This window comes from Lepisma saccharinum, chromosome 23, assembly GCF_977018435.1.
Source record: "Lepisma saccharinum chromosome 23, izLepSacc3.1, whole genome shotgun sequence".
NCBI classification, from domain to species: domain Eukaryota; kingdom Metazoa; phylum Arthropoda; class Insecta; order Zygentoma; family Lepismatidae; genus Lepisma; species Lepisma saccharinum.
In genome coordinates, this window is record NC_139251.1 from 39972147 (window position 1) to 39994842 (window position 22696).

General features: G+C 37.0%; 1 protein-coding gene across 1 annotated transcript in view; it reads left to right on the forward strand.

Moving 5' to 3' along the window:
* The first annotated feature begins 970 nt into the window (after window positions 1-970).
* The window catches only part of Edem2 (ER degradation enhancer, mannosidase alpha-like 2), a 57527-nt gene continuing 35801 nt past the window's right edge, over window positions 971-22696 (forward strand). Inside the window, exons 1-5 of the mRNA XM_083110194.1 lie at window positions 971-1571; window positions 6629-6674; window positions 13479-13579; window positions 14516-14555; window positions 15597-15709. Coding sequence (XP_082966320.1) covers window positions 1423-1571; window positions 6629-6674; window positions 13479-13579; window positions 14516-14555; window positions 15597-15709 — 449 coding nt within the window. The 5' untranslated portion in view covers window positions 971-1422. The remainder of the gene's footprint in view (window positions 1572-6628; window positions 6675-13478; window positions 13580-14515; window positions 14556-15596; window positions 15710-22696) is intronic.

The following is a 22696-nucleotide window of genomic DNA, read 5'->3' on the forward strand; positions in this document are numbered from 1 at the left end:
CCTGGAGGCTCAACAGCGACATTCTAAATCCAGCTCTAACGCAGGATGAATACCAATTCATCTCTCACAGACGAGGCCACAAGAACTAATATGACATTGACATACAATACCGGACTAAAAGTGGTAAACGTTATAAGTGCCAAAAGCAAAAGAGTTGGGAAATCGCATCGTTACGCACATCAGCCTGTAAGAACGTTCACACTAGTGACCTCTTTACACGCCCTTTGAATTTACTTAGAGGGCTACCAGCCACTTTTCACGTTTACCACATTATAAAGCATGGCACATTTCACAGTTTAACGTTTAAAACGGTGTTTGAATTCTTTTGGCACTTACAGCGTTTACCAATTTTAGTCCTCAATACAAGAATAATCTGTTGAGCCGCAGTAGCCCAGTTGGAGCATCTGGCTACTATGCGGAAGACCCGAGTTCGAATCCCGGGGGAGGTAATCTTGACCAGGAAATTTTCTAGTCATTTCCCTGTTTTGTATGGCTCTGAGGCTCACCTAGCCTCGTATGGGTATTTGATTTGGGGTGAAACCGGGGGGAGTGGGGAGGCAATGGCGGCTGCCGGCTGTGATTATGGTATGATCACATGGCAGGCATAGAATTTCCAACATCACCCCCATATGCCTTAAGGCATGATATTTGGCATGTGTACGCAGGATTACCTTTACCTTACAAGAATAATCTGCGAATAATGTAGATTATCTTTTTAATTTTTAGTTTTCCCCCGGAAAATATATTCTACCAGTCACTGGTGGAAAATACGTATTTCTCGATTAATTGTTTAACATGCATCAGCAATTAACTTACTCATATTTAAATTATTTGCTGATAAAAAAATAAATTTTTACATTTATAAAGTGTGAGAGACGAGACCTTTCAAATAATTTTAAAATGGAAATATCATAGGCTCCAAAATGGACGATCAAGCTAATCAAGCAAATGGTTCCACTACATAAGTCTAAGGATTTGGTCTGTTGAGTATGGGATGGAGTGCAAGTCGTCGTCGTCGTTAACAGCAGAAGTGAAGTGTTGGCATTAAATCACTTGTAGTATTGTGGGAATTTTGTTATATATTTTTAATATAATGTAACATGCCATATTTAAGAAATGTGTGGAAAGGTTCGAATGTTCCAAGAATTGTATCAGCTAAATTCGAGCTTGTCGAAAGTGTATGTGGGGTTTGCTAATTGCAGAACATAATAATGATTTTGTTAGTACAAACTGACTGAGAAGCATAATTATTTTTTAAGAAACATATCATGTAGTAATATAATCAACCTCGAGCTATCTGAAAGACATGCAAGAAGAAACTACATGGAACAAACAGTACAGTGATGAAGTGTGCTGTTTCTCCTGACACGACGATTTTCATCTCATTAATGGCCAAAATACTTTTATGATTTTTGTGAAAGCATGGGGGGAAGTGCAATGTATTCACTGAAAGTATCATTGCTAATCATGATGGTGGTGCTAACATTTTTTATGAGCTTGACAACGATTTTGGCACACCTGGGAGATATGACTCAAGCAGCAATGCCTAGAGAGGAACGAGAAAAATTAAGGTTAGTATGGTTGTATTATTATTAGAAAGAGTTTCACGTAGTTTTAACAAAGAAGCTTATCCGTATATCTTAGAACTGATGTTTATAATGTGTTAGAAACAATGTTATTCTAGTGTAGCCATATTTCACTTTGTCAATACAGGCCACACACTGAATATGAGTATAAAAATAGCTTTCATGTAGTAATACACAACAGTGTTATATATCCTACACTTTGTTACATATTACATGAAAATAGTGTATAACATGTACGATGTCAGGCAGCCCCAAGTAAATCCATTTATCCAGGAAAATACAAGAGGTATTGAGTTTGAAAAGCCGTATTTTCTCAAACACTTTGATGTTGTTCTTTAAATACCTATCCCAGTCCCAAGGTTAAAAATAAGGGTAACACTTTACTATACCAGAGACGGATTTCTTCAAATTTACAGGAGAAAGTACGGAGCGAATTTAAAATATAGAGAAAGTCTCCAATTTTGTTAATTTTCGGTATACTAACTAATTTTGACCTAATAACGAATCTGTTGAAAGAAACCGGGGGTCACGTCTGAAAATTTGAAAAAAAGCCGATTGAATTTTTTATATATATATAGGTGTATATGTGTAGTTTTACGAACAAAAATGTAATATCCTGTCATTGTGTCCAACCACGCCGTTATTTTACAAGAAAATTATTTATGATGTTCAATTCTAGTACGATCCCTATTTATTCGATGAATGTGGGGGTGAAATGAGTGCTAATGGAACCTAACCTAACAGGCCTAACCTAACCTCGTGTGAATGGTTCGTGGGGCTACCCGTGGATGGTTTTTGGGGCTAACGTCAATGGTTTGTGGGGCTACCCGTGGATGGTTTTTGAGGCTAACGTCAATGGTTTGTGGGCAGGGACGGCGCCAGAAATTTTCGACTGGGTGGGCAGAAGCGCCATATTGATAGATTAGGGTGGGCAGTATAAATGTAAGACCATATATTGTATATATGTGTGTGTAAGACGTATGGATCCCCCTCTCTCGTACACACCCGATTCTCCTCTTACTTCTTTTCCCTTTCCTTTTCTTGTTTTCCTCTTTATTCTTTTCTAATCTATCCTCCCATCTTGTTCCATTTCCTTTCGCTTTGTCTCTGATGGACATAATTATTTCAAGGAAGTGTTTAGCATGTGTAGCCATACATTCTAACCACATTATTTCATGCATGTTAATACAGTGAAATAAATGTGAATTAGGTTTAAGCTTGTGTTGCAAATACAACGCACATACTTCATTTTATGTATTCGGCGACAGTGATAGATTGATTTGATTGGTTGATTCATTGCTTTATTTTACTTCGCTTTTTGTGCCACTTTTGGCTAATTTGCGAAGATGGGGATGAGTGATGACGTGATGAAATTGATGAATGGACGTCACTCACAAACATCCATGCCCAGGACCCTTGGCGTACTCCGCCACGGGAGCCGGAGCGACAGTAATAGAAAGTGCGATGGTAGACAATCGTGAAGTTTCTCGTAATTGAAGACATGTTCCTGAGCATAGTATTTTCATCGTATGAGTTTTTAACTCGAAGAGTTTTCTTACTCCTTTGGCGATCACTTTTCTTAGCTTACAAGGTTTGCACAACTGACAAATCTATCTGAATGTTTGTAGTAGCGGCAATCGGGTGCCAACATTTGAGGGGCAAGGACAATATACTTTTTCTTGGTAGCATAAAGAGGCCATAGTGCGGGGGCAAAAAGTGGCAAAATGTGACGGGGGAACTGCATCCCCCACTTCCCGCTCCTCCTAATCGCCGCCACTGCATGTTTGGATTAAAATGAATGTCTTATTAGGAATGATTTAAAACGTGCAAAGAAAGCAAATTCTTTGTTCATTGTCCATGAAGTATTTCTAGGCTAATGAAAGGCTATTTTGACAAAATATCACTCATATGTAATAAACAAGTAAGACTGAAAAATCTGTTCAGAATTAAAGAGATTATTAGCAAAGTTGCTATTCGTTTCCTGAACTCTCATGTTACTAATGCGGGAGAAGCAACACACGTATGGTTACATGAACATATTTTTTGAGGTAACAAAATGATTTAGAACACAAGGAATTCATCGAAGTTGATCACCGTGCCAGTAATAATTCATCTATTTTTTATAGATGACTTGGGTTGTATGGCGTGACCATTTCGAATACAATAAAATGGAAACTTAATTCTTTCAGGGCAACGAGTCCCTGGAGCCTGGAACCACTGTCAAAGTAATAATTTATGACGGTTTGTATTTTGAGTGTCAGAATGTATTTGTTTTCGCCCCTTCGTTACTTTCATCTAATCACCATTGAACCTTATAACATCGTCATTATTAAAATTAGCAGAAAAATGACTTAAAATAAAACAAATCAACCAGAAAAATGGAGTTTCATTAGTTTATACCTCTTGGAAAGTTGAGGTGGTAGTTTCAATTGCACAGCGTTTCATTAGTGGATCAAGGCAGCTAATTCCGTGAACAATGACGTTGTTTTCCGAAAGTCTCAATTTGTCTCAGGTAATCACCCTCTCATAAATGGACGCATCTTCTGTGGTGATAAAATGACACGTTTGGTGCGAGTTCTTTCTGTATATTTTTTCCCCAATGGCATAACGCTGTCGCATTACAATGAAGAGGTCATGTGTTGGACTCCCCACTCTTCTGGTGGAAGCACAATGCACACCGGTTCGGACTACACGTTAAACTGTAGGTTTAGTCCCGATTAGACCATCTGAGCATAAAAGTGGACTTAAAAACAAACTAACAAAATAGTCTTCTGGATACTTCGTGACATAACTTTTTTTCTTTACTTCAGATGCATCTACAGATTCTGTCGATATTTTCGGCTGATTCGTGTGGCAAAATTTGTGTGTCGATAGAGGATTTCTAAATATGATAACAGTCATTAGCAATTGAATAATTCTGTAGCTTTTTCCATACATAACTGGTTTATTAAAATGTATTCACTTCGGTATTGTAGTGATTATTGTGATTCCTTCATATTAGTAGAATGAATATAAAGTTGATATTTCGCATACCATATTGATATTTGAAGATAACAGGTGTATAAAAATTGTAATGAAATAAAAAAGGACACTTCTGGAATTTCAATGCAGAGCTAATTAAAACTACACTATACTCTTTAGCATACTTAAACCCGAAGGTTTATGGCTGAAGAAACACAAGTCTTCCATCTGTTTCTATCCGGGGCAAGATCAATCCAATCTTTCCTATCCTTACCGATTTATTTTAGGTCCATCTCAACGTTATCTCTCCATCTTCGTCTTGGCCTTCCTACTGGTCTCTTACCATCAGGTTTCCCAACAAGAATCCTGTAAACTCTTCTTTCCTCTGCCATTCGTGTCACATGGCCTGTCCATCTAAGTCTTCTTGATTAAATTATTCTAATAATAATAATAATAATAATAATTAAAAAGTTGAAATAATTTATTGTGTTGCTGGAGAAGTAACGCTAAGATGATGTTTTTATTTCTTTATTTGGAGATTATTTTAACCATACCCAGATTGGGATTTATATACGTATGTGGAGGCCCGGAGCTTACAGCACCAATCCTCTCTACACAGTTTCAGTTACAACTTCTTGCCAAGTTACATGGTGTGGTTTATTATATTTTTTACCACATCCGAAGTACCTATTTTTTTCATTATGTGGTTCTTTTCAAAGCAGTCTTTCCCAGTGAAACACGGAGCTGCAATCCTCAAGTTTACCGTAAATTCTCATCTAATCTTGATCATACCCTGCATAATTTTGAGCCTCCTAATCCTACTAGCTGCTTTTAATCATGGAAGTACTAATTTGAGCACATTTTTTGTTTCAATAGCTCTAGTAATTACTTTCACTTTCTAATGAGAAATTTGGCTTTATATACGATGATAATATGTGAACATTTCTAGCATAGATAATATTCACAAGTAAAATGTACATGTTATGAACACCAGAATACACTTATTTATTGAATCATTTCTATATCCCCAAGTATGTGTACTAATTGAATTTGATTGGGTGGGCAATCGGGTGGGCACAGGAATTTTTGGGTGGGCGCTTGCCCACCCGTGCCCACCCCTGTCGCCGTCCCTGTTTGTGGGGCTACCCGTGGATGGTTTTTGGCGCTAACGAACAATTTTTCATCAAAATGTACAATTTCCAGACGTGACACCCAGTTTTTTACAACAGATTAGTGATTAGGAGGCCAAAATTAGTTAGTATACCGAAAATTAACGAAATTGGAGACTTTCTCTATATTGTACATTCTAGCCGAAAGTACTTACGAAAATCATTTTCTGTAGTGTTGTTGATGTTCGGGAATGTAGTTTTGATCCATTTTAATGCGAATGCATGTGGTTTTGTACGAAAATTTATTTCCGATGCGCTATTGCTGCTGCCTCCATGATGTTGTCCGTATATGCTAAATTGAACGAAAGGAGTGCTAATGGAACCTAACCTAACAGGCCTAACCTAACCTAGTAGGCATACCTCGTCCCCGTGATGGTTCGTGGGGCTATCGTGAATTTTTGGGCTAACATCAATGGTTTTTGGGGCTACCCGTGGATGGTTTGTGGGAAATAAGGAACAACAGTAAGTACTCGTTAATGTAAGAAATAGAAATTATTTTTGTTATAAATTCATTATTTCACCTAAAGAAATGTTCCGCAATGCAGAAGAGTACGTTAGCAATGTAAAAAATTGCGAAATAAATCATTGATAGGTGTCTCTGGTATAGTAAAGTAGTACCAAAATAAGTAATGAAATTTTGTAGTGCTTTTTCATTATTGTTTGATATGAGGCTACAGATCTGTGTGTCTGTTTTGCATGTATTTAAGTGGAACATTAGTGACCTCCGGATTTGCACAACAGTAGTGACTAGATGCAAAATTATGGGTGGATAAGTAAGACTATAAAGGGGTTAAATTGTAACAATTTGTCACTGAATCATGGTTACATAAAACTTTTATCAGTGTATTGCATTTTAATAAGATAGCTTAGCTGGCTTGATTTTGTTTAATGTGTGTTTTTTGTTTTTTACAGAGAGGAAGCAAAGGATATGTTTTATCATGCATATCGGGCATATATGGTGAGTATTTTTTTTAAAAAAAAAGTAAACTGTTCAGAACCATTGTTACAATGTTGCAAGGAATTTTTCTGATCTACGATTTTATTTTGATTTTAGAATATCCATGAGATAGGGAATAGATTAAAATAGCTACTTATAAAAATGTGAGTTTTCAATACATAAAGGTATTCCTGTTAGTTGGAATACCAGTATTTTTTTGTCTAATATTTAAAACAATTGTTCATTATCCAATTTTGTGCATCTTTTATTATGTATCATATTAGGCTTGTGAAGGTAATTGCTGTAATTTTTCAAGAACGTAAGTTGCCTGCTTGGTGCTGAACAGAAATGAAGCAGTGGCATAACTGACAATTGAAGGGTAACAGTATGGTATAGTGAAGACACATTTCACTCGTTTATTTCCTAATTATTTACATTTGTACTTACCTGTTATGCACAGCGGAATATTTTTCAACGTGGGATTTTCCTTTTTTCACTGAAAAAAGTGTAATTTTTCACATTACAAGTATTTATTGTTCGTTGCTAATTTGCTTTTGTTACACACAATATGGTGGGCAAATCTTGACTCACGTTGTCTATCGTCAGCTGATATGCAGTGTTTCCAAACTTATTATCTGACAAAGGTCGCACAAACTATTCACAGGTTTTTAAGCAAAAATTGATCCACAAACCATTCACGGAAGGTTAGGTTAGGCAAACAGAAAATTAAATTGGAAAAAAAAAAAAATGCTCACACGTCATCTTGTAAAACTACCGTGTGGTTACTACACTAACACTTATTAACCAAAAAGTGCCGCACATATTATTCACAGAAGGTTTTTTAAGCGAAAATTGATCTACAAACCATTCACGGAAGGTTAGTTTAGGTTCAGTTAGGTTAGGCAAACATAGAAAATTAAATTGAGAAAAAAAAATGCTCACACGTCATCTTGTAAAACTAGAGTGTGATTGCAACACTAACAGGGGGTTACAATTGAATGCACGGAACATTTGATTCACGTAGTCGACGGTGGTGGCAAGAGCTATGCATAACAGGTAAGTACAAATGTAGATAATTAGGAAATAAACGAGTGAAATGTGTTTTCACTATACCATACTGTTACCCCTGTAGCATTGTCTAACATCTGGAAGGTGTGATGTGGGAATGTTTCATAGCGGAAATTCATGTTCTTTGTTGAAAATTAATTCTCCGATGTCCAATAGTCTTTGGCGTGTACACCTTCGTACATCATCACGCGTCGTGACTGTTTTGTTCATGTTCATTGGGTGTCCGGTGTTTTGAACTGTCTGTGTTTGCAACGAAAGTTAGAAACATGACGTGTCGTGGGTGCGTGGTGAAATTCGTACCGGGTGTGGAAGATCCAGTGGATTTTTTAATTTAACTGAACACGAGTTTGTGAAGAAAGGAAGGGAATGTCGAAAATGTGGCAGTGAATGTAAGCTACTCGTTAGAAGGAATGGGCTGTGGGTATATGCCTAATATGACGTGTCGTGGATGCATGGTGAAATTTAGGTAAGTTTTCTGTATCCTGGAAACGGATTTCTTCAAATTTAAAAGTTTGGGGCACATTTGGGGGCAGGTAACTCCGACCAATTTCTGACGTGCCTTTAACACGGACTCTATAGAGAAAGCCGGAGCGGAGGTGGGGCCACGGTAGCGGTGGGTCAATTACCCCAGGGGCGGAGCCCGGAATCGGTGGAAAATTTGGACTCAAAAAATTTCAAACTAAAATAATTTTTTAGTTTAAATTTCCCACCGATTCCGGTACGGATAGCCCCAAAAACCATTCCCGGATAGCGACCCGAAACATTACAGTTTTCTTCGTAAAGCAATGTGAAAAAGTTTTAAACTAAATTAGATCAGATGATCTTTGTTAATGGGTATTTCTTGGGTTTCGAAGGTTGAAACACTGCATAACGAATGAAAATCGACAAAACACAAGCACGACGTGTGATTATGTAGGAAGGCGTATGCGCCATATTGTGCCTCAGCCAAGCGAAAAGACTACGAGAAAGAAGTACTCAAGTCGTAATGTGAAAAATTGCAATTACTTTGATCAAAAAGAGTCAATACACCTTAAGGAATGTTCCACGAAGCAGATAGTTAAGTACGAATGTCAAAATTGATGAAACGAAGAAGTTATAGGTGTCCGACTGATAGTAAATTTTTACCGAAATTGTTAGCTGGGGGGGGGGGGGGGTGGTCGAACCTTGGAGTTAGCTGAGGGGATGCTCCTGTGATGTAACATGGTGACAGTGAGACAACTGGGGGATGCTTTCTGAAACTTTTTCTAGCTTGGGATACCATCTCCCTGCAGCCCTCCTGACTTTGGGCACTGATTATATTGCTAGGAACATCAAAACTGTCCCCACCTGACCTATTCATTTACATAGGAATAGGAAGCATACAGGAACAGAATAGAAAAGCATTCTGTACAAAAGCTGCTGCAAGTAATTAGAAAACCTTTTTCAGTATGTATTTGAAACTAATTTGACTCCAACATACTACAATGGTGCGTTTTACTCACTATCAATTCAAATAAAAATATATAAATAATTTACGTAAGTGAGTAGGAATGTTTCAGAACGACGTTTCGCAAGTCTGTACTACTTCCTTCATCAGGTAGTAAAATAATAAAAGAAAAAACTTTAGGTGCCAGACATGGTACCGCATTTTTAAATCGTAAGTTGAGGACTATTACAGTCCCCTAGTGACTTCCGTCAGTGTTGGGTAGAACACATGGAGCTCCTATCCTGCATGGAGGGTGAAATTTCTCCTCCATCGTTCCCCTCTTACAATCTTATACGTCACCGTTGCAGGGTGAACTCTCTCTCTTCTTTGATGGCCTTCACAACCTCGGGAGTGACATGAAAATCCATTTTAATGTCTGTATTTCCCGCTTTATAAAACTTTTTAAGAAAAGCGATCCACCCTTCCTCCAGATTTCCATCATCTCTGTTAAGCTTATTCCTTTTTCCTGTGCATATAAATGCAGCTTCATATACGGTCCTGTTTAATTTATTCTCCTCTTTCCTAATGACTTCCCTTTTTATAATCCTATGTCCGCTCATTATGATATGTTTGGATAGGCCTGTTTTGGGTACCCCTTCCTTAATATCTTTATCATGTTTGTCCCATCTAGTGCGCATGTTTCTCCCCATCTGCCCATCATATTCATTCCCGCATTCACATTCGATCTGGTATACCCCTTCTTTTTACCCGGTAAAATTCTTTTCAATATTTCTAACAGCCTTCCTCCCGCATTTTATGCCGTATTTTCTCATTGTTTTTGCGATCTTTTCGGAAACCCCCTTGTAATAGGGGATTCCGACGAAGGATAGGAGCGCTCACAGTCCATGTGTTCTACCCAACAGTGACTGAAGTCACTAGGGGACTGTAATAGGTCTTCGATTTTTAATTGTTTTAGTTGTGGTTTTTGTTTTTAACAGGGAGGTTTTTTTTACCTTTTCTATCCTCAACCTGAATCCTCAACTTACGATTTAACAATGCAGTACCATGGTTGGCACCTAAAGTTTTTTATTTTATTACCTGATGAAGGAAGTAGTACAGACTTCCGAAATATCATTCTGAAACATTCCTACTCACTCACGTAAGTTATTTATATATTTTTATTATAATTCACTAATATAATTGTAAATTAAATTAAGTAAATCAAATTTTTACCAATAGATATAATGTGATATGTTATAAAATGCTTTGATGTAATCTGAATGATTCATTTACTTCGTTCATTAATTATTTGTATATGATTTTTGATTCTATTATTGCTTGAAAAGTAGCATTTTCTATCCTGTATGTATGCAGCCATGTGGTACAAATTCGCAGTTGCTACTATAATTTATCTTCCTGTCAGAAAACATATTATAGAGCGACCACAAGGAAGAAACCTTGAACGAAAAGTCCCCGTGCAGCTTTCCCTTCTTCCGTTCAGCTCGGGGCATAAGGAAGCATGGTCCACTCCCCTTCCCCTCCATGCAGGAGTACAGTGCACAGGAGTCGTGGGTTTCTTTGCTTGTGTTTCCACTATAAAATTAAGATCATTATATGGAAATATTATCATACCTTTTAAATCATGTGTGCATCATCATCCATGCACACGTAGCGTATCCCTTTTCATGTTTTTGCATCAGAAATGGCTTCGTAAGTCCTATCCAGCAGTCGTGCCCTTTGCTTTTACTGGCTACACTGTCTAAGTGTGGTAAACACTTTATTGTTTTCTGATAAGGAATATAACGGTTAGTGGCAACCTTGAATGTATGCTGCATACATACAACGAATTTTTTATCTAAATGTTCTCTTCCCACTGTGGAAGTAGTAGTTGTTGTGTGGCAATGCTCTGTAAAATCTCAGGTTTGATTAACCAGTCTCGAAATCATGTAAAAGTCACTGAATTGACTTTTTCTGGAAATGTCTGGAAGTTTACTGGGCTTCTGGAAATATCACCGTTTTGTAGTAGTGCAGTAAGAGTGGGTTTTTGAACAAACAAAAGAAAAAGGATAAGCAAAAAAATTAAAATCTCTTGTGGAAAAACTATACTTCAATTTGATATATTTAGTATTACTGGTAGTTACAGTAAAATTGTATATTAATTGTGGTTCCCATAGTGTGCATCGTGGCACCCTTACAGGGGCAGTGCGAAATGTTCCAATATTTTCACTGAAATTATTTCTTTAGCAACATAAAATTGTTTTGGAAGAGCATCTTTCACAGTTTTATCAACTGGTTCAAGAAATACTTTGAAGAATACAATATTGACAAGTTCGCACGGATTCAAGACCCATTCACGGCCAGAGCTCCATCAGAAGAAGAAAATCCTATTGAGCTGTCTCGTGATAATACGCTGAAGACCAAGTTTGGCAGCATGGAACTAACTCAGTTTTGGATATCAGTAAAAGATTAATATCTGCTGCTAAGCGGTAAACCTCTGCGATTCTTAATCCCATTTGTGTGAAGCTGGATTTTCGGTGCTTGCTGTGATAAGGAGCAAATATCGTACAAAAATTCAGCGTGGAACTAAAAATGAGGGTGGCTTGGTCCTCTATGATACCAAGATTTCAGTGAACAACAAGCCTATCTTTCCCACTAATTTCAATGATATGATTGTTGTGTTTGTTTTTTAACTTATGGCAACCTAACCACACTAACTGAGCATAACAAGTGTTAGATAGGCATACATTCTGACTTGGGTGCCAAGGAAAAAAAACCTTGAAACTCTAAAGGTGCCGTGAAATGAAAAAGCTTGGGAACCACTGCTGTAGGTAAAGGTCATATTTCATGAGAAATCTACTACACTATACCGCGTTTGTTACAACCTGTCCCGGTTCCCTTGCTAGCTGATCGCTGGCTTTTCTCCGTGCTGGGGAAAGTCAAAGCCAGGCAGCCAATTAAAATACGCAATGTGGCAACAGCGTCTACGTAAGCGCCTCTCTGCTGGCTTCCATTCGCTCCTCGCTGTCCAGCAGACGATTTTTTCCTCGTTTCTCATTGGCACCGAAACTGTCGAGCGATCCCTATCGCAGGAAATGGGACAGGTTCTAACAAATGCGGTATAAATAACTATTGCAATTTCCCACTTACTTTTGCAATTTGTGGGTTGTGTTTGTTAGATTTTAGGATTAATACCAAATTTTACTTTAATTATCTACTATTTATGCTATAATTGTTAAGATATTTTAATTTTAAAAAAATATTTGTTAACCATAAGTCAATAAGGGCAAAGTATTACATAAAAGCTGCCCCATGATACCCCTTTCCAACATTAATTTCTATTCAATTTCCCTTCTTATTACTTTTACATGTGAAGCGAATATTCTAAAAACGTGGTTAACTTGGATTCTAAGTGTAGTGTTAGCTAAAGTATAGTAACCTTCTTGCACACATGTTTAAATTTTTTTGAAATTTCTGGAAATTTTTTATACTTGATCTGGGAAACCTGTAAAAGTAAGGGAATTTTGTTTTTATAAACTTGTAGATTATGATTAAACAGAAACCCCACGTTTTATGTCCTTCACTGGTAAGAACCAGAGTTCTTATTTTGAGCTGGTTTACAGCAGCCAAAGTTCCTGCTGTTCACTTCTTCCACGTATGATTTGCATAGATAGTATATTTTTCTAACTCAACATGTTATGTAATGAATAGGGCTGAGCTGATACCACTTTGAACCGATACCGATGCCAATACTCTTAGTGATTCCCACTGGTACCGATACTTGAAAATTGCAATAATTTAAATTTGTTCAAAATATTGATCAACATTTTATTTAACAAAGAATTCTGCCATTTTACAATGGAGTATATAACAGTAGAAAAATGTGTGTAAATATATTTCTTCAATTACATGCATCAAATTACCAAGAAATTTGCTTTAAAATATTCAAATAATTTTATCAGAATATTAAAATAGATATTATGTAATCATAAAATATAGTTTTTTCGTGAAACATAGAAATAAAGTTTAAATTTTGCATAATTTCAATAATAACACCCTGCGAATGTGTTGCTCACCATTTTTGTGGACTCCGTGAAAGACCCAATATGACGGAAAAGTATCAGCTGATATCAGTAGATGAATTGCAACCGATACTTTCCGATACTGATACTGCTAGTATCGATCGGTATCGGTCAGCCCTAGTAATCAATGATGTTTATTGATCCATTAATTCTTTAATGCTGTATTAAGTCTGGTGAAATAATTTTGTCGATTATAAACATAATAAAAAATAACAACTCATTGTGTAACAGCTCCACTTATTCATAGAAGTACATGCATTTCTATATTTACAGGACAATGCTTACCCAGCAGATGAACTCATGCCTCTGAGTTGTTGCGGGAGGTGGCGGGGGACAGCTCCTAGCAGAGGTGATATTGATGACACACTAGGAAAGTAAGTACAGTGTATTTTGTTTCACTTGTAATTAGGGATGGAAAATATCGGAAATTTGACATTGCGATATATCAAGAAAATATCATCATAGATGATACAATACAATATTTTTTCCATATCATGATATCGGCGATATATCGTCTCCATGATATATATCACCAAAAATCATGATGATATATTGTCTAGTTGATATCGTGTGGATTTTTTCAATATCTCATTATATTGTCTGGATGATATATCGTCCTACACTACTTGTATTATCCCTCCCCCTCCTTGTCCTTTCAGATCCACTAATCAGCCAGTTACCTTAATGACACATTGAAAGTACTAAACATTATAACAAAATTGAAAAAAAAAGTATTCTTAGTACAGTAATTGCTTTGTATATGTGTTGTAGGTACCACTTTCAAATTTTTGCCAGTACCCATGGGCGTCTGGAAGGGGGGCCCCATGCTCCCCCCTGGAAAATGAAAGTCAACTAAAAATTATATTTTTCATACATATAATTTCATTTCACCCAAAGTAATGTGTGTTAATTATTGGACGAACATGGTAGATTTAAACTTAATCATACAATGTTTTTTTGAGCGATCAACACTATTGTTGGGGAAAATTAGCCTTGTTTGTCCCCCCTGGAAAAAATACCTTCCTTGCCCCTCCCTGGATAAAATCCTGCGGGCGTCCATGCCAGTACCTTTAACTGATCTAAAATTGAAAATGTTCCACCATAAAGACCTCGCTTAATTAATGGACATAACCAGGTGATTGCAGTAGGTTTTGCTTTGGAAAAATCTGACATTTACAATGTTAATTTTTCACTAAATTTAAAGCTTATTATAGAAATATCAGATCAGTAAAATTGTCGGCAATAGAGCTAAATTATATTGTTTTGTTTAACTTTTATGTGAGTATAATGTGGGTTTATTTCCTCCTCAGTTTTTCACTGACCCTTGTGGATTCATTGGATACTTTAGTGGTAAGTTTATCAAATGGTAGTAGAAATGGTAATTTTTACACTATAAGAATTATAACTCATTCTTGTTTGCTTTGTCTGTACATTAGACTGCATGTATATTCATTTTCATTTTTTGGTTCCGTGCGACTTACTCACTATCATATATAAGCATAATATCGAAATTAGTTAATTTACTTACGTAAAGTGAGTATATAGTTGTCGTAGACGTCGGCAACTGCCCCCTTCTTCAGGTCATGAAGTCTGCTATTACGTGCATACGTAAAGCTTCGTCATTTAGAAAGGATGAAGGTATATGTATGGACAGGTTTTAACAATTTTTATAGCAGTTTTAACAGTTTTACCATGTTTTAGTCATTAGTCATTCTAACATTCAACCTGTTCAATATACCTTGATCTTTTCTAAATGACTAAGCTTTACGTATGCACGTAATAGCCGATTTCATGACCCGAAGAAGGGGACAGTTGCCACTGAAACGTTGTCTACGACAACTATATACTCACTCTACGTAAGTAAGTTAACTAATTTCAATTTTATGCTTATGCATATACAGGATGGTCCATTTATAATGAAAAAAAATATACATATCTTGAAAAAAATATACATTGGATGAAATATGTTTTCTTTGAAAAATATAATGCTGGAAGGAGGCTGTGAGATGGGACGGAAACAACTTTAAATGCAGGAGAATGTAAAATTGGGGGAAATTTTATAATATATTGCTGTGTTGGCACCACCAAGATTGAATTCATAATGCAGGAAAAGGTACGATTGGGGTTAAACTGTAATAACAAAATCCAAATTTTATTAGCGATTTTTTTTATCCCAATCTGGGTTATCAGAATATTTGCATACAACTTTTTCTCTAGTAATGTTGGTCCTAAAATAGAGATGAAATTTTGCAGTTGTCAAATCAGACATACCATAGAAACTCCACTTAATTTTCAGTCAATGTGTTTGTTTATATTATTCATTCTAGTGATTTTCTACTGATCATGTGATTGTTCATATTGTTCATAACCAAATATATTTTTGTTTCTAAGGTGCTCGGAGACTTGGAAGAATTCGAGCATGCTGTGAAGTTAGTAATCAGAGACGTATCATTTGACAATGACATAGTGGTGTCAGTATTTGAGACAAATATAAGAATGTTGGGGTAAGTTTTTTACATCTTTCTCGAATGTTTTTGAATCTGTTTTGTCATTTGGATTTATTGTAATTCTTTTATGAAAACTGCCATCTAATGGTATTTTAATGTGTCATAAGCACACTGATGTTTGGCTTGCCTGCAAGTGTGCTGGGTTTTCTTTTTTGTTCTTGCTCTCGGGCAGGTATGATGATTACAATTATCAGCTCAATTATTTCAGAGTTCTCACTGACCTGGAAAAGTCAGGGAAATCAGCTGAGTGCAAACTGTAGATATTTTGTGTAAAAATTAGGGCTGAGTACATAAAGATATTCATAAAATGATGTAATTTTGTACTAAATTATAGGCTGTTTACAAATATATGTGATCAGTAAACTTATCAGCAATAGAGTATCAGTTAATCTGCCTCATCCCTAAAGTATGTGTGCATGTAAAAAACCCATCCATGAGGAAACTGCCAGGTAACAAGTTGTCAGTCATGGTTTCAACACTGCAGGAGAAGAAATGTATATTTTGTCATGTTAGTCTTGTCATGCACGTTCAGCATAATATTGTTAATACATTATGGATGAACACTTGAAAAAGTATTCAAATGTGGAAACACAAAGTGAAGGTGTTATGGTAACATAATAAATTCCAGGGCCGCCATTAGGGGTGTACGATGCGTGCCACCGCACAGGGCCTCGCACTTCTAAATCGGTAATTTGTTTATTTCTTGTGCTTGCAAGCAAAATTGCATTCGAATAGAGGGAAGAGAAGGAAGAAAAACGTAATTCCTGTGAAGCAAAAAATTCCACCATAACAAAGTTGAATTTCTGGTAAGGAACAAGTGTCTATTCTTGTCAAGCCATCAGTCAGAATTCACCGACAAGGAACAATGACATATTTGTGAATCAACTTTCCTCGATTTCCTGTCATATATTATTGCTCGACAGAGGACAGACACCATAAAATGGTATTTGTCTACTCTTCAATCTGTTGGACAATACATTTGAGGGTGTGCCGCCTCACGCTCTTGGAATTTACGATCTGGCCAATTTGGAAAAAGATGAAAAGAAAAGTCGGCATAGGGTCAAAAGGTCTGCCAGGCTCTTTTCAAGCCCCCGTGTTGACAATCGCAGCAAGGTTTCTCTGACTGTAAGATGGAACTGTCTTCCGAGTGTTTGGTACTCCAGTAGTGCAAAGCACGTAACACTCTCGTTTTAGATAGTAGTGAGTATGGGTGAGGATTTGTAGCAACTTAAAACTCCTAAAGCAAGTAGGCAAATGGGCACCACGATGATAAAAAGACGCACATTTCTGTTCTTTGGGCTAATTGTGATGACGATGGTAGATGATATTAGAAAAAAGTGACTTTAGATAAAAGAAAATTAAATTTAAGCATACCTAACTGAATAGGGCTCTCTCGTAAGTTGTAACATAGTGGTAAGCGCTCTAGCTTTGGAGTAAGCGGTCCTGGTGGGAATCCCTAAAATTTTGGGTTGACCCACCATCACAAGGACAATTGAGGAGCTACTTAAAAGATGATGTGGTAGTCTCCAAAGCCAGAAAACAGTGGCGATGGGACTCGATGTGCAGACCACGGGCCACTCAAAGAAAAGTTGCTTGGCATGCCCTGTCCCTCAGAGGGCTGTAATTGTTTTGTAGAAGCATTAATGTGAAGAACTTCGAAATTATGGATACGTTTGGTACTTTTGCATCATTAATATCATCCCAGTTTTTATTTCTATGATTCAAATATAGAGTTCTCAAAAATATTCTCTCGCATTTTTTTTAGGACAATGTCATCTTCATAATATTTATTCTTCAGAATCCAAGCAAACTGCAAATTACATCTGCTCTGTTAGTGTTTCCCCGCGAAACTTTGTGAATTTAGTTTAACAACTTGTCATAATTTGTAATAGTCGAGTAGATGAAGAGACAAGGCCATCGTCTACATGATTAATTGGTTAATACATTGGTTTTAAATCATACATGACTTTGTCTACCCCACCGAAAGTTATTGGTTCAAATCCTGGCCTGGGCTTCAGTGTTTAATTTAATTTGATTGTGAGTATCCATAAATTTATGGGCTTGGGTATTTCTTCGTGAGTGTTCCTTCTTCAATTTCATCTAACCATCATTCATGCACATCGTTACAATTTGCTTACAGGGGCAGAAATGTGACGCAAAATAATAGAAGTAGGAATAAACATACGTTTGAGAACAGTCCTATTTCTGGCACAATCAATCATTTGCTTCTTATGACTGCACAGCACTTGGTTTGCAATATTTTTATTCATTCTGTTTTCATTTGGGATTTTTGAGGTGAGCAGTTTGCAACACAGGATTGGCGTCTATCTTTATTTAGTCCCTTATAGGGTAATATTTGAAGCACTTCAGAACCTCATAGCATTCTCGTGAAAAAATAAAGGGCAAATTTACAATTTCCTACCTCAAATTTGTCTCTTCAATAAGATTTCGCTACTTCTTGTCGGATGGAAACATGGAAAATAAGTATCAGGTTTTCTAAATTATATTTTAGTAGTTTCAACATATACTTGCAGACAGATTTATTTCTCAGAAGAAACAAACAAATATGATAGAAAAAAAAGTACACAAGCATATTTCTGTTGCCAGAATTTATCTCCAGGGTGGGGGGAAGGTCACGCGTTATCAGCAGGGGTTTTATAAAGTAAGTCCATTTTCAAAAGTTTAACAGTATTATATGTGTGTGGGGGAGGGGGATATTAAGTTAATGTAGGACACAGAAAATGTAGAAATATCATTCGAACGAATAAAGTTCTTTTATGAATATCTTGCACTCACCGCTTGTTCCCACTTGTAGCTGAAGCCGAGAGAATATTGTAATTACTTCCCGCTACTTTGATTTGGGTCTTAAATCAGATGAGCGAATGTGATACTTGTTATTTTTATTCTGTGAATTTATCCTTTATCAAGTCTTGAGCAAAATAATATCTGCTGTCTACACTTTCACTTGTCGCTGCAAACAAATTTTATAATGCAGTGTTTATAAAATTTCAGAGGAGGGTGAGCCCCCATGGCCCCTGCCTGGCTACGGCCCTGTTTCACTAGCAGGTATATGTTTTCTGCGGTGACATTTCAGTCTTCTGATGTCAAATTTTACAACTCTATCCATTTCCAAAAAGGGGCTTCAGGCTTCATAAACAGACTTCTCAAGGGAGGCGATGAGCAGGTCAATGACTCTTGGGTCGGCATATTCCCCGCAGATGAATAGAAATAAAGATCTGGAGATATTTTATTTTTATTTCCGGAGAAAGCCTTACAGAGAAGGGGCGGGCGTTTGCCAATTTTTCCAGATTCTACAACTATGCCAAAGGTGCCAACAAGTTTCAAGTCAGTGAAATCATTCTCTACCTTCCTTGTCATTCTTGTTTGAGACAGTAGTGCTTGCGGGTGTTCAGAATCGCGATTATGGAAAATGAAATGTCTAGAGAACGGGACAAATTTCCTAAATTTTAATCAGGATTCCAAAAGGCTATAGAAGGAAAGAAGGGGGGATGCATGTTTAAAATGTCAGAAGGGTGCCTTCGAAAAATCGTTACTACCTCTAAATGCAGTTTGCTTCAAATTCCGCCACGATCGATAAACAGAAATAATGGCCAAATCCTGGTATTTAGTGTTGTTGGTGATATAGTCGCAGCCATGAGTGATCTTAAATTTAGCTCTTCTCTGAGCCAGGTGGTAATGTAGGAACAAATTGAGATGAAGAGTGTATTTCATCTTCTGCACCGGATGATAGAATAGTTCTGCTTCTGCTTCTAGACTCAGGTGAGTGACCGTCGGTTTTAAACAATAAATTTGTGGTACATGGCTGCAAACACAAATTGTATTTTTTCTAGGGCTTATAGCACAGAAACAAGGTCTCAATCAGCAAAAGTCATTAAGAAACGTTGTTTGCCTTGATGTCACCTTCCTCTACAGGGTGTCAAATTTTAGATTTCATTGGAGGTAAAAGGGGATACTACGAACATGGGCATGGGTGCAATATATAATAATTACATCATACTAATAACCATGTTTGCTTTAGCGTAGAATTTTACGAAAAAAATAATGATGCTGATATTTTCACTTTTCATAATAGCCTACATGGGCCTCGCGAATATAGTTCGCACAGGGCCTCGCGTTCCCTAACGGCGGCCCTGATAAATACTTGCTGGGAAGCAATACTTTGCAATATGTTTTTTATTGACAAACCATATACTACTCCCTCTGCATATAAATTGCAGAAATAACATTGAAGTAAATTTTGCATTCATCGTCTATGACTCATCTCAGTGCTGAAGTGGTGTGTTATTAATAAAGCCACATATTTATGGTAAATAAAATATCAAGAATTCGGTACAAAAACTGGGCACATTTTGGGATCAAAAGTGGTATATAAAATGGCATTTTGGTGTTAAAATGGTGAATAAAATTCTAAATTTGATTTAAGGCGAAGAGGGACAATAACGCACCAGGCATGCATTTATTCCAATATCGTCGGAATGAGCAATGCTAGTAAAAAGATCTCCGCCAGAAATGAAGAGTATGAATTTCTCCCCATTTGGCAAGTGGAAGCGGTTTCTTAAGTTGATTATTACGCCTTATGCGGTCTTTGAAAAATATGATGAATTAGTATTTACAGAATCCCATGTATTCCTTATGGAGGAGCAACTTTAAATTCAAGTTACGGCTAAACCAATGGGAGTTTTGTATTTTCCTTCTGAAAATATAATCTTCAATGGATCCTCTACCCCATCATATGTTTTTTTCCGCCATCGGAACTTTGATATTCCCAAGAGTACCAGTAAAGTAATTCTCCCATATGCGTAATGTTAAATTTCTGCTTGTCTGCTAGCTACCCACGGCACACGCTTCACCCCTCGAGGCTCGTCGCGGAGGGCAGAGGGGGAGGGGCGAGAAGAGGTCTGTCTACTGGTCACCGAACGAGAAACACATGTTCGTTTTAGAGGAAAAATATTTCTGAAGGGTCCTCCAGAGTAAACAAGCTTGCAGGGTGGAATTCGCGACAGGCAAGAAGGCCCTGGAAGCTCTGAAAAGTAGAGACGGTAGAAAAACAAAGCAGACAACAGGGAATAGATTTCAGGTAGAAAATCAGGAAACATATTATACAGTTTCTTGTAATATGTAGTAACGTACTTGAACAAGCCTGGAAAATTACGGGCAGAATGCAGGAGAGGCATGGAGTTATTATAATAATTCTTCATGGATTTGTCTCAATGTATATGTAACCGAACAAATACAGTACATATTTACATTATATCCATATTTATTTGGTTTACCATTGTTTAACTATTGTTTTACTGTAACTTGTACCTCTCCTCATTGCAATTTTTCGTTTCCGCACAATATATATTAAACTATGGGACATCTCTGCTTCAAGAACGATGATTTATTAGTGCTGGGGTGGGAAATAAAACTGTGTTATTTTGTTCACAGGGCTTTTTTTTAATTTCCATGAACAAATTGTCCGGATAATTTTGGGATGCTCTGTGACTTCGGACGATAAATAGACAGGTTTTTGTGTATTGAATGTTTATTTTGCTTTTACTGAATGTGAATTTCACACTGAACGTATGTTTAAAACGAAAAAAAATATATACTTTACATTTCCTACTTTCAAGCATACTACTACAGAGTATTCCCTGACATTCGCTACGAGACTCGGCGCAAAGCTGCCCGGCATCAGAGCTTGTCTTTCCCGGTGAACGGGTCAGCGACAGTCGCTAGAATCGGCTATTAAAATTACAGTTTTCATATTGTGTACTAACCTTGACTACAGAAGGTGTTGAAAATGGTGTCCCTCTGCTGCAACACATTCCTGGCATCTCCGAAGGAAATTGACATTTACACGTGCAAGTTCGTCTACTGTCATTCTCCCGATTTTTTGTACAATACTATCTTTTAACTCACGGATGGTGTGCGGATTGTCTTTGTATACTTTATTTTCCCATTTTTCTTTCCACTTTTATTCAGAACTGACCCTGTTACTCTAAACTTTTTTACGAGGTTTAATATAAGCGACTGTCGCGGATCCATTCACCGGGAAAGACAAGCGCCGATGCCGGGCCGCTTTCCGCCGAGTCTCATAGCGAATGTCAGGGAATGCTCTGTATTTTGCCGAATTTACTTTCCATCATGGAAATGCTTTGGAAATGATCAGAATTCCATCGAATACTATGTTTACTTTTTCTTCGTACAAGGGTACTATTTCAAACAGATTCATACAGTGATCCACAAATAGACAAATTTTGTCAGATTTTTTCGTGTATTTTTCATACATTATGCTTTTCAAGGAGTACTGATTGTAGCCGCTTGTGCGTCATAACCGATGAGTCCTTGAGGAACAATCGACTAGCTAAGCGTGACAGTGCCAGTGACCTGGCTCCAGGTTCGATTCCTGCTGGAGGCACATGACACAGTGGTTTCGATCCTATTTCAAGCTGTAGGTCTAGTCCCGATTTGCCTACCTGAGCATAAAGTGGATCTAAATTGCACTTCAGAAAACTTGTAAGTGGTATGTTTTCCATCGAAGTTCATTCTCTATGTATGTATGTATGTATGTGTGTGTATCAATCCTTTTCTGAAAAATATCCGGTTTCCTTGCATCATTTATTCATAAACTCCTCATTTGCGAAGAATGGGCAAATTATCCAGGCATTCTCCAGAATCTAACGTTTACACTGATAGATGATACATATCAGTATTTTTGTTTCCTAACTTCTGTGACTGTAACAAAAGATAATCAGTTTCAATTTCCAATGCATTTACAAAATTAAACCCAATTTTCTTATGTTATTACTTAATTAACCCCTAATCTGTAAGTAATTATTAATATACTGTATATAGTATATATGTATGGGAGAGAGGGCCAAGGCCCTTCGAGGGCTGTTAAGCCATGGGTTATTTTATATATATATACAGGGCTCGAAGAATCCCTGTCGCCAGGTCGCCATGGCGACTAAAAAATTC